General features: G+C 42.4%; 1 protein-coding gene, 1 long non-coding RNA gene and 1 other non-coding gene across 9 annotated transcripts in view; 1 reads left to right on the top strand and 2 right to left on the bottom strand.

Moving 5' to 3' along the window:
- Nucleotides 1-1721, bottom strand: part of DNM1L (dynamin 1 like) — a 54994-nt gene extending 53273 nt beyond the window's left edge. For 3 of the 7 annotated variants that reach the window (XM_007117373.3, XM_007117367.4, XM_007117368.4), the window contains exon 1: nucleotides 1518-1708. In XM_007117373.3, coding sequence (XP_007117435.1) covers nucleotides 1518-1619 — 102 coding nt within the window. In that variant the 5' untranslated portion in view covers nucleotides 1620-1708. Of the gene's footprint in view, nucleotides 1-1517 lie in introns of all 7 variants that reach the window. The other 4 variants (XM_007117370.4, XM_007117372.4, XM_007117374.4 and 1 more) reach the window with 3 other exon arrangements.
- Nucleotides 1722-2482: 761 nt separating this feature from the next.
- Nucleotides 2483-3570, top strand: LOC114486402 (uncharacterized). Its single transcript, XR_003680049.2, has 3 exons — nucleotides 2483-2538; nucleotides 2644-2793; nucleotides 3524-3570. It is a non-coding gene; the product is annotated as an uncharacterized lncRNA (long non-coding RNA).
- Nucleotides 3571-10529: 6959 nt separating this feature from the next.
- LOC112066388 (U6 spliceosomal RNA) lies at nucleotides 10530-10636 on the bottom strand. The gene has a single exon (XR_002892607.1). It is a non-coding gene; the product is annotated as a U6 spliceosomal RNA (small nuclear RNA).
- Between the last annotated feature and the right edge of the window lie 1301 nt (nucleotides 10637-11937).

The raw sequence follows: 11937 nt of genomic DNA, 5'->3' as shown, positions 1-11937 counted from the left end.
GTACGTCCCCAAAAAAAAAAAAAAAAAAAAAAGCATTGAGACTCTCTTAAAAGTATATGGAAAGTTTCTGGTCTACAGCTAGGAAACACTTCCAAATTACTACCCAAGAAGATTTAACTTATATCATCTCCTCTAATTTTATTTACAAAAACAGATCGGTTTTGCTGATAAAAGCCCCAGTGTTTTAAAAATACTATCTAGTAACTCATTCAAAGTATTTATGGAGCATCTCCTACATACCCCAGACTGTTCCAAGAGCTAGGAATAGGAATACAGCAGTAAACAAAATATACTCAAAAAATATATTTCTCATAATTTATTACGTTGATGATCCAGAGTCTCTAGTCATTACAAATATTAAGGCAGGATTGGGCAGAATCTATACCAATCCCATGGCCAACCAAGGAAATGTGTTTCTGAAATAATTTCTATTGCTTTAACTGTTTAAAAGTCCCTCCCGCCCACCTTAGGATGTCTATGGTTTCCAAGGTTTCCAGTGTCTGGACATACTCTATTAGATTTTTAACATTAAGTTTCCTCTCAAAATAGTTACACCCTACACATCAATTTTGTAGCAAGATGTAGCGATGAACCTCGTGGAAAGTGAGGAAACCGTCCCCTTTCCAATAGAAAACATCATTAAAAAAGGAAAGCACTTAAAATCAATATACTAAGTAATCTCTAAAATGCGTTTCTCTGAACTCTAATAAAAAAAAGGCCTATGGTTGATTACTCTTCAACCAAAAGCAGCAGGCAGAAAAAATGAAACTTATACTTCTCTGTCACTTCTAGAAATAACATTTATTTCTTCAATATTTCCGCACATAAAAATGTTATCTATAAGAAATGCCAACATGAAAGGACCAGAGAACCTTGATGCCCAATTTAGATGGAAGACAAAAACTACAGCCTACGCAGAAAAACTGGATACCCCTCCGAACACCCACAAACTCCAAGTACAAGTTGGTTTGGGGTTTTTTTTGTTTTTAACTACTTCGGCGTTCTCGAAACCTGGATTACACTGCAGGAAAACACTCAGGTGCACACAGTAGCGGCCTTCTCGGCCCCGACTCCGCAGTTCCAAAACTGACTCCGCAGCCCCTGAGCAAGGCAAGGAGGGAAATAAAACACCCCGCCGGCCTGAAACCAATCAAGAAGGGGCTACCCGTCCCGCGCGCCCAGTGCGGCTCCGAGTGCCCCGCGCGTCCCCCAGGCGCCCTTGGCAGCAGCGGCCCGCGGGCGAAGCCGCGCCCGGTCCCGACCGACTCCAGTTCGGCCCGCCCGCCCGTCCGTCCCGCCCCCGGCACCCGCCGGACCGCCGCGCCGGCTCCGCCCCTCGCCTCCGGGCCAGGCCCTGGACTCCCAGCCCCAGTGGAACGCAGCCCCGGGCGCCCAGGCGCAAGAGCGCCCTCCTTCCACAGGCCGCGACGGCCAGTCTGGGAGCAAGCGCTGCCGCAGTCCCGTCCAGGCCCGCGCCCCGGGCTCTGGCCTGGGCGGAAGCCACCCTCGTCTCTCACCTGCGTTCCCACCACCACGATCTGAGGCAACTGGATGATGTCGGCGCCCACCGTGTTGAATACGTCCTGGAGCTTGTTGATTACAGGAATTAGCGCCTCCATAACTCGGAAAATACTGAACCCCCGCCCGGCCGGCCGCGGCAATGAATGGGGCCCGGGCCCAGAGTCCGCCTCCTTCCTCCTCTCCTCCGCCCTCTCCTCGGGAGCCAGCACCCATTGGACCCCGCCCCCCCGTTACCTGCCCCCTCCCGACAGGCCATGCGCCAAGAGGGAGGTGTGGGGAAACAAAGGCTGCCGGGAGTTGTAGTTCTGACGCGGAGGACCGCTGGGGCCTACAGCTTCCAGAAGGCTGCGCGGCGCGGGCGAGTGGCCTACGAGGAGAGAGGGGTTCTTGGGGCGAGGATGCTTCCTTGGCAGCTGTCAAAAGATTAGGGAGCGAGGCCCAGAGAGTCGGAAGGAAGAGATATATTTATAACTATCCTCGAGGCAAAGCCAGTGTGAAAATTCCGGATAGGAATATGTGTTAAGTATAACAGAGTCTCTTGGTATCCAGGATGTCATTTCCTGATAAGGACACTTTCTCAAGTAGGGTGGGTTAGAAAGGCTTAGAGAAGAGCTCCATAGCCTGAGACACCCTAGCCACGTACAAAAGGTCTGTAGGCTGATACTAAAAGATGTGAGGTGCTGTTTTGCAACAATGCAAAACCAGCTCAGGTTAGAACACGAGGGTTCTCCAGGATGTTTGTTAAAATGTGTTTAGAAAGAATCTGGAAGTGTCAGAGTTTTAGAGGGGAAGGGCTGGGCCCTCATTCTGTATATTCTATATAAGTCTTTATTCACTGTAGCCTGATTCCTGGCAAAGTGGAGAGCTGATAACTGCCTTACTAGCTGTTTGCTGAGTGTGCTTACTGTTCTATTCCTAAATGTTTTTCTTTTTAGATAGTATCTCTCATCTACTGTGAACCTCCAAAGCTTTCCTCTCTCAAAATAAAAAAAGGTGACATCTGAGCAAAGATCCAAAGTAAGGGAGGAGAAAGACCCCTTCCCTACTTGATTTTTTTTCCATAGTGTGTATCTCCATCTAACATGCTATATACTGAACTTGTTTACTCCCTCTCTCTTCTAGATTATCAGCTCCTAGATGCCAGGGATTTTTTGACTGTTTAATTCACTGATGCATCCCTAGCCCCTGGAAAGGGTCAAGCAAGATAGTCCCAAACTCAGTACCCTCTGAGTTTACAGTCTAACAGAGGATGACACCATTATAGACAAACGGGTAAAGTGCTATGACTGGGTTTATTATGGAGTCCTTTTTCTAGTCCGAGAGGGGAGTGAGAGTTCAAGCAAGACTTCCTAGAAGTCACTAGATATAATCTCCTTGAGAGTGAGGACTACCTCCAGTAGTGGAAGTTGTGCCCTGCACAACTTCACTGGGTACCATTAACCTGCACAGCCATACCCAGTGGCCCTGGGGAATATGCTTGATTTGTTCAACAGATCACATGATAGACACTCAATAAATACTTTTTTATTTATTTATTTATTTTTGACTGTGTTGGGTCTTTGTTGCTGTGCACGGGCTTTCTCTAGTTGTGGCAAGTGGGGGCTACTCTTCATTGCAGTGTGCGGGCTTCTCATTGCCGTGGCTTCTCTTGTTGCGGAACACGGGCTCTAGGTGTGCAGGCTTCAGTAGTTGTGGCACGTGGGCTCAGTAGTTGTGGCTCGCCGTCTCTAGAGCACAGGCTCAGTAGTTGTGGCACACGGGCTTAGCTCCTCCGTGGCATGTGAGATCTTCCCGGACCAGGGATTGAACCAGCGTCCCCTGCATTGGCAGGTGGATTCCTAGCCACTGAGCCACCAGGGGAGTCCCTCAATAAATACTTTTGAACAAATGAATTAAATATCATCTAAGCTAAGACCTGAAGGTCCACTAGTGGTGTTTTGGCATCAATTTTTATGAACATTTCATTCTCTCTAATTCTTTTGTTTGTTTGTTTTAATTTCAGATACAAAAATGAGACAAGAACTTCAGAACTCCAAAAACAGAAAGCAGACCAAAGAGATTCATTCCAAGTCCTTTTATTTTCTACCAAAGATAATATTATATAACAGTCAGATGTTACCCACTTTGTTTCCCAGCCCTCCATTGCTGGAACTTTTGTTCTCTTCTTTTTCTCTGAGCAGTCTATATTCCTTCCAAGAAGAAAAGGCAGACAAAAGGAGAGGGTGGGTTCACAGTGAAGCTCCATGGGCATAACCAGTAACTGCTTCATAGGTGCGAGGTGCCCTGGGCAACAACGATGCAACTGCTTTTCCTTTATTTGTTGCACCAAAGGACATAGTCTTTTTTTTATTTGCTAATGGCAAAGTTTAAAGAGCAAGCATACATATATTTCAAAAAGCGAAATGTCATGAATTTTGGATGGCATTATATATTTCCATTTAAATTATAAAATATCTGTTGGGATGGAACATACAAAGCCTTGTATTAACATGCCTCAGGAAGAATAGGGACTGCTTTTTAATTCTCTTTTTTTAGGAGCAGGAAGAATGATCAAATGGCCAGTGCTCAAAAGTCCTCCTGTCACCCCCACCATCACTTAGGTTAAAGCAGGATTGTCCAGTACTTGTCTAGACTCTAGAGCATTGAGTTCATCGCTCACAGAGGAAAGAAAAGTGTTTGAGGCTGGAGAAACAGGAAGCGGCGAGGCCTTGAAAAAGAGTGGCTCTAATTTGATGACTTTTTTTTAACATAAGGCAGGACACACTAAGTGCAGTGTGTTTCATTGGAAGGAAACAAAGCAAACCTATTTGGATTTTCACATTTTAATTTCAGAACACTCTTGCTTGTGGGAAAGCCACGTAGCCAATTAGTATGTCTTTCCTCATCTAAAGTAGAATAATGTGTTTTTGAGTGGGTTGCTATGAAATCACATTAAGCTGTTATCAGATTCTGTCTCCAAAGTCTTTTTATTTTTATTTATTTGGTTGCACTGGGTCTTAGTTGTGGCACGCGGGCTCCTTACTTGTGGCGTGTGAACTCTTAGTTGTGGCATGCATGTGGGATCTAGTTCCCTGACCAGGGATTGAACCTGGGTCCCCTGCATTGGGAGCGCGGAGTCTTATCCACTGTGCCACCAGGGAAATCCCTCCAAAGGCTTTTTAAAAATTTCTTCTCCTTCAGCCATCCCTCCCTCACTTTAGGTTTATGATTTAGGAAGGACAGTTTAGTTGCAAGTCACAGAAATTTAACTCAAACTAACTAATTTAACTCAAAAAGAGGAATTAACTAACTTGGATAACCATAGTGCTGACATGGCCTTGGCCTCAAAAAATAACTGGAACCAGGGGCTCAAGCAGCATCAGAACTTTCTACCTCTTATCTCTGCTTCTCTCTGCATCATCTACCTCATTATCTCAAACCCCTGTATTCTTGTGAATGAGGAGGGCGGGCAGTGCTGGAGGCTGTTGGGAGATCTCACTGAGCAAGCTTCCTCAGGGCAGATGAAGTTGAGGGAATCTGGGGAGGAACTGAAACTAAGTTTCCACCCTATTTCCCTGGCGTAGGAGTTTCCTATTGTTGCTTTAACAAATTACCACAAACTTAGTGGCTTAAAACAACAAAAATGTATTATCTTACATCTCTGTAGGTCAGAAGTCGAACATGGATGTCACTGGGCTAAAATCATAGTATCATCAGGGTTGCATTCCTTTCTGGAGCCTCTATGGAAGAATCAATATCCTTGCCCTTTCCAGATTTCAGACCTCTCACATTCCTAGCTCTTGACCCCCTACCAACATCTTCAAAGCTAACAATGTCACATCTCTTTGACCCTGACCTTTCTTCTGGTCATCTGACCACATCTGTGGTCTCTCTGACCACAGCAAAGAAAGGTTCTCTGCTTTTTAAGAACTCAGGATTAGATTGTCCCACCTGGATAACACAGGACAATCTCCCCATAGCAAGGTCTGTACCTTTAGCCCTATCTACAAATCCTATCTTTTGCCATGTAAAATTCACAGGTTCCAGGGATTAGGGCATGGACATGTCTGAGGGGCAATTATTCTGCCTGCCACACCACGTTAAGATGATTGGTCTAGGGATGGACCTGACCCAAAGAGGGCCTTTGACCTGACCCAAAGAGGGCCTTCTCTGAGAATTTTTTAACTTGAGTTAACCAGATAATTTTCTCTCTCTCTGGTTATGGAACTGTAAGTATGTGAGTCATTGACTCCAGAGATCATTTTTTTTTTTTTTTTCCTACCACTTGGTTTTAGAGAATAAAGTAGAATCCTCATTCAGCATCAAAAAATTCCCCAAACCCAACAATTGTTCCGTACTTCTAAATGTACATATATAGTACATAATCTTAGATTCTAATCTGCATAGTTAATCACTCCCTCTTTTCCTTGTTGCCCTTTTCACACGATATCATTAAACTATTATTTATTGAGTACTTACCGTATGTGAGGCACTGTGCTAAGCATTTTATGATATAGAAACTAAGGCTCAAGGGGTTTAAAGTAGTACGTTTCCATAGCTAGTATGTGGCAGAGCTGGGATAAAAATAGGCTATTTGGCAAACTCTTAACCTATACACATATGTTTGTTCATTCATTCCCTCATTTATTCAACACACATTCATCAAGTACCATTAAGCATATGGATCTTAGCCAGACACTCTATTTGCTAAAGGGAGGGGGTACTGTGGACATGACAGTAACATGCCTTTCCCCCTTAGCCAACACTGAGCTCACTGAAGGTAGTAGTGGTGTCTTATTTAGCTAGTTATCTCTACGATCTAGTATGATGCTTGTTACATAGTACCACTCTAGTGGACTTGGAGTTTCCTTTTCTTTCACTTGGAAAAGCTGGAATAGCAAGGATTTAACCAGCTCTGAATAGGTACAATTGCAATTAGGATTTGCAGTCAAACCCAACAAAAACATAATGAAGCTGGCCTGGCATAGGACTCCTCATCATAATAGCTGCCAAGTTACTTTGCTAGGGAGTAGGCTGGCTTTGCTCTAACTTAAAATCCCTAATGAGAGAGTTTATTTTGAATTAAATTAATAACTGGAAATTATTTTAATAGTTCTTGCAAAATATCATTCAAACTATTTTTAATAGCATAAGCATCCAGTATCATTTTATGCCAACATTTTGATCATCAGTCATAGCAAAGCTGCCATCATGAGTGCCTTCAAATCATAGTGGAATGTGCAGATCTAATGTTAATATAAAATACACAACTCTGATGGGGAAGCCTCCTTGTCATATTTTGGAAACTGTCCATATTTTGCAAAGACAATAAGGTAAGCAGCTTTAATCAATTTGCGCTATTCCCCAGGCCTCAAGCTTGAGACAAACTTTGTCAGCAAGTGCGGGGAAACGGTCTGCAGATGGCAGAGTCAGGTGGTTCAGAAGCCAGCAATTGAATCTGGCAAGATACTGACAGCCCGTTAGAGGGCAGTGTGACAACACAGTTAATAGTAAAGTCTTGTTTCTTCTCCCTAGACCGTTTTCTTCGCTTTCCTCCACACCCATACACCAGTGGGACTTAGCCCTTCCTTTAATCCTCCCACCCCCAAAACATGTGGCATATTTTATTAACTGTCTGAGATAACAGAGTGATTTTACATCACAATAATGCCAACAACAAAATAGTACATGTTAGGCATCCCTGTTCTTAAACCACTTCACCTACCCCGTCTCTGGGAATTTCTCATTAGCCTCTTTACATCTGCACTCCAGGTTCCCAAAAAGTTGTTTGGCATTCGTAGAAACTCTTCAAACCTCCTTCCTCCTCTGTTTTTCAGGATTCCTTTTCAACTCCCCTATACCAGCTCAGAGCCCACACTTCATGACGAAGAGAAATTGAGCTTTTCAGCCCTTGGTTAGCTGCCTTTGCATATCCAAAGGCTCACTGGTACACTGTGGTAGAAGGGACAGAAGGGACACCTCCTCAGGATTTCTTCCTTCAGCAGCCAGGCCTAGGAGAGACTTTGAACATCTCTCCTTTCTAATTCCCAACCAGTCCATCTAACCAGTAGTGGGCAGCATTAGTCAATTTGAGTCTTAAGAACCAGTTTTATAGAAATGCTATACAGTTGTGATGGATGATGAGACTTACACATCAGTGACACAGCAAAATTAGTGAATAAGGCAGCATATCATAAAGTACTACGTATATTATACATAATATGTATAAAGGTTTATCCAACAGTTGACTTTTTGTTTCTTTCTGATGGCTTTTATTCTCATTCCTCTTCAGCTTCTGAATGTTTGACTAAATGGATAAATGGATGTATGAATGAATGAATGCTTTGCATATTAAATATACTTCATCTGGGCTAGTCAGGAACTAAGAAAGTGTTGTTTTCGACTTAGTATAGCATGAGGGAAGAAGTTCTGAATTAATTATCCTCTTTAAAGAAGCTGTGACCTTACTCCCAACCTCAATCTATGAAATAGGAATAGTAACAAAACTACTAAGGATGTGACCTACTACCAGAACAAAAGTAAGTTTTTAAGCAGCATTAGCAGTACTAGTAAACTAATGCAAAGGTAGAAAATTATATACATCCAAATCCCTACAGCAGTCTTAAATGTGTGCCTCTGTTCACACCACTGGCGAAAACAAAAGCAAACAGAACAAAAATGAAAACAAAAGAATTAATTACTATATTAAATACTAAAGATAGAAAGGTGAACAAAACACATTCGTTGGCATTCCTCAAAACTCCTCAGATCTCTTCTCTTCTTTCTTTCCTCTCAGGAAGAAAATTATCAAGTAACCAGAATTAATATGGAAGTCAGCACATAGGAGATGAACCTAGCCTGGGCTTCGTAGATTAAAGGATGAATAGGAGTTGACCTGTCAAAAAGAAGGGAAAGAACTTCCAGACCAGACAGAGGGAGCAGCCTATGCAAAAGTGAAGAGAAAGGAAAGGACATGAGACATTCTGGATGCTTTAAACAGTTTCGTGTGGCTAAGTATAGGGCATGAGGTCTGTGAGGAAATGGTGAGTGGCAAGGCTAATAGCCGGTCAGACCGAGGTGAACTCATAAGAGTGAGGAGCTAGAGATGTATCCTGAAGGTAATGAAGAAAATCAGAAGAGTGACCAAAGAGAGACATAACCTTATGAATTTTACAAAGATCACCCCCATCCCAATGAATTGGGATGAAGTACGGGAGAACAGGAAACCAGATAGGGAGTATTGCGATATTCAAGTCAGAGATGATCGTAATATATCCTAGGGTGGTAATGATGGAGATGGAGACACCTGAACAAATTTAGAATAGATGCACTTGTCCAGAGAACATAAAGAAGAAGAAAAACTACCAAGGGCAGAATGGGCAATAGTATTATTTAAGAGGAGGCAGAAGAAGGATGTTAAAGAAATAAATCATAAAATAGTGACCAAAAAGATAAAAGGAAAAGGAAAAGAGAATAGCTTGTTCAAAATGTATTTCAACCTCTTTCTCGTGGGCTTTTTCTTTCATTTTTTTCTTTTGCTTCAGAAGCTAAAAACTAAAAGCTACATTTACCAATATATTTGCAACAAAGTGCAAATATATTTTGATGGTTCTGATAATGCTTTCCTGATTCTCAGATACTGGCTGAAGTGAAGAGATCCTGAGAGCCAGCTCCTGATCGTGGTAAATAGATCAGTAACCCTAGGTGTCCCAATTGTTCTGGGTGTAATTCCTGGATGTCTAGACTAAAGCCTGTTTTTCCAGTCATTCTAACAGATTCTTAAGCATCTAATTCCATGTATTAAGTCTCTTTCTGCATAAATTTGATAGATAAGTGTATTCATTCCCTAGGGCTGTTGTGGCAAAGTACCACAAACTGGTTGCTTTATGACAACAGAAATTTATTGTCTCACAGTTCTGGAAGCTAGAGTCCAAAATCAAGATGTCAGCAGGATTGGTCTCTGGTAAGGGTTGTGAGGGAGAATCTGTTCCATGCCTCTCCACTAGCTTTTAGCGACCCCAAGCATTTCTTGTTTTGTGGCAGCATAACTCCAGTCTCTGCCTCCATCTCCACATGGCAATCTGCTCCCTGCATGTGTTCACATCATCTCCCTTCTGTGCATGTCTGTCTCTGTGTCCAAATGTCCTGCTTTTATAAAAGCACCAGCCTTGGGCTTTTCTGGTGGCGCAGTGGTTAAGAAGCCGCCTGCCAATGCAGGGGACACGGGTTCAAGCCCTAATCCGGGAAGATCCCACATGCCGCGGAGAAACTAAGCCTGTGCACCACAACTACTGAGCCTGTGCTCTAGAGCCTGCGAGCCACAACTACTGAGCCCACATGCCACAACTACTGAATCCTGCACACCTAGAGCCTGTGCTCCGCAACAAGAGAAGCCACTGCAATGAGAAGCCCGTGCACCACAACGAAGAGTAGCCCCCACTCACTGCAACTAGAGAAAGCCCACACGCAGCAACGAAGACCCAGCACAGCCAAAAATTAATTAATTAATTAATTATTTTTTACAAGTACCAGTCTTATTGAATTAGGGCTCACTCTAATGCCCTCATTTTAAGAGGAGACAGAAGAAGGATTTTAACTTGAAGGCATTTTTAACTTGATTACCTCTGTAAACATACAATTTCCAAATAAAATTATTTTCTGAGGTACTGGTGGAATATCGTTCAATCCATAACAAGGAGTATGACAGGAATATTTGGTATTCTTTAAATGTTCATGTAGTTCTCATAGTTCCCAGCTTCCTTTGCAGCTTGGTTGGGGTCACGTGACTAGTTCTGCAATAACTATGAGCAGAGGTGTTGTGTGTTTCTTCTGAGCTGGTACCTTGAACATGGACTTCTTGCCTCCAGAACTGTGAGAAAATAAATGTCTGTTGCTCAAGCAAACCAGTCTGTGGTATCTTGTTATAGCAGCTTGAGCTGGTTTCTGGTAAGACCCCTCTTTCTACCTTGCAGATAGCTGTCTTCTTTGTCGTCTTTTTTTGTGTGTGTTTAAGTGTTGATCTTGTTTTAAAAAACATGAAACGCTTCACAAATTTGTATGTTATCCTTGTGCAGGGGCCATGCTAATCTTCTCTGTATCATTCCAATTTTAGTATATGTGCTGCCAAAGCAAGCACAATAGCTGCTTTCTCAGTGTGTTCTCACGTAGCCTTTCCTCTGTACACATGTGGAAAGAGAGAGCTCTCTGGTGTCCCTTCCTCTTCTTATAAGGATACCAGTCCTATCGGATAAGGGCCCCACAAGTATGACCATTTAACTTTAATCAACTCTTTATAGGCCCTATCTCCAATTACAGTCACACTGGGGGTTAGGGTTTCAATATATGAATTTAGAAGAGGCACAGTTCAGCCCATAACAATGTCATTAAATGAATGATATAAAATATAAAAAAGTTCACTGCAGATCGTACTCTCCAGATGAGAACCACTGTTAATAGCTTCTTTCTGTTCATACTTTTCACTGTCCAGATGCAAACATATAATATAAATTAGATCATACTACACATACAGTTCTATTTTTTCACTTAGAGTGAAAAAGTTCCTTTTATTATAGTTTTTCTTCACTTATTACTGTATTACAGATGCTTTCCATACGAGTACATAAAAATATCAAAATATTCTTCCCAATGGCTGCATAGTAGTCTCTTATAAGGATTATTATAATTTATTTAACAGTTTTTCTCTTGGTAGATGATAGATCACTTTGAATTTTTTATTATGGACAATGTTGCAGAAAATATCCCTATACATTTGTGTATTCATAATTATGTTAATATTTCTGCAAAGTAGACTCCTAGAAATGAAATTGCTAAGTCAAAGGCTATGCATCTTTAAAATCTAAACAGATATTGTGTGCTAGTTTAAGTATGTAGGAGTACCCATTTCCTCATACCCACCCTTGGGTAGTATCAATAATTTTACTTTTGCTAATTTAATCAGGTTAAAAATGATTAATCTCCAAAATATACAGGCAGCTCATGCAGCTCAATATCAAAAAAACAAACAACCGGGCTTCCCTGGTGGTGAACTGGTTGGGAGTCCGCCTGCTGATGTGGGGGACGGGGGTTCGTGCCCCGGTACGGGAAGATCCCACGTGACGCGGAGGGGCTGGACCCGTGGGCCATGGCCGCTGGGCCTGCGCGTCTGGAGCCTGTGCTCCGCGGCCGGAGGGGCTGCAACAGTGAGAGGCCCGCGTACTGCAAAAAAAAAAAAAAAAAAAGAAAAAGAAAAAAAACCAAACAACCAAAGAAGATATGGCACATATATACAATGGAATATTACTCAGCCATAAAAAGAAACGAAACTGAGTTATTTGTAGTGAGGCGGATGGACCTAGAGACTGTCATACAGAGTGAAGTGAGTCAGAAAGAGAAAAACAAATACTGTATGCTAACACATATATATGGAATCTAAAAAAA

The sequence above is a fragment of the Physeter macrocephalus genome, chromosome 6 (assembly GCF_002837175.3).
Source record: "Physeter macrocephalus isolate SW-GA chromosome 6, ASM283717v5, whole genome shotgun sequence".
In the NCBI taxonomy this organism is placed as follows: domain Eukaryota; kingdom Metazoa; phylum Chordata; class Mammalia; order Artiodactyla; family Physeteridae; genus Physeter; species Physeter macrocephalus.
The sequence above is the reverse complement of the archived record's forward strand: the minus strand, read 5'-3'. Positions and strand labels throughout refer to the sequence as shown.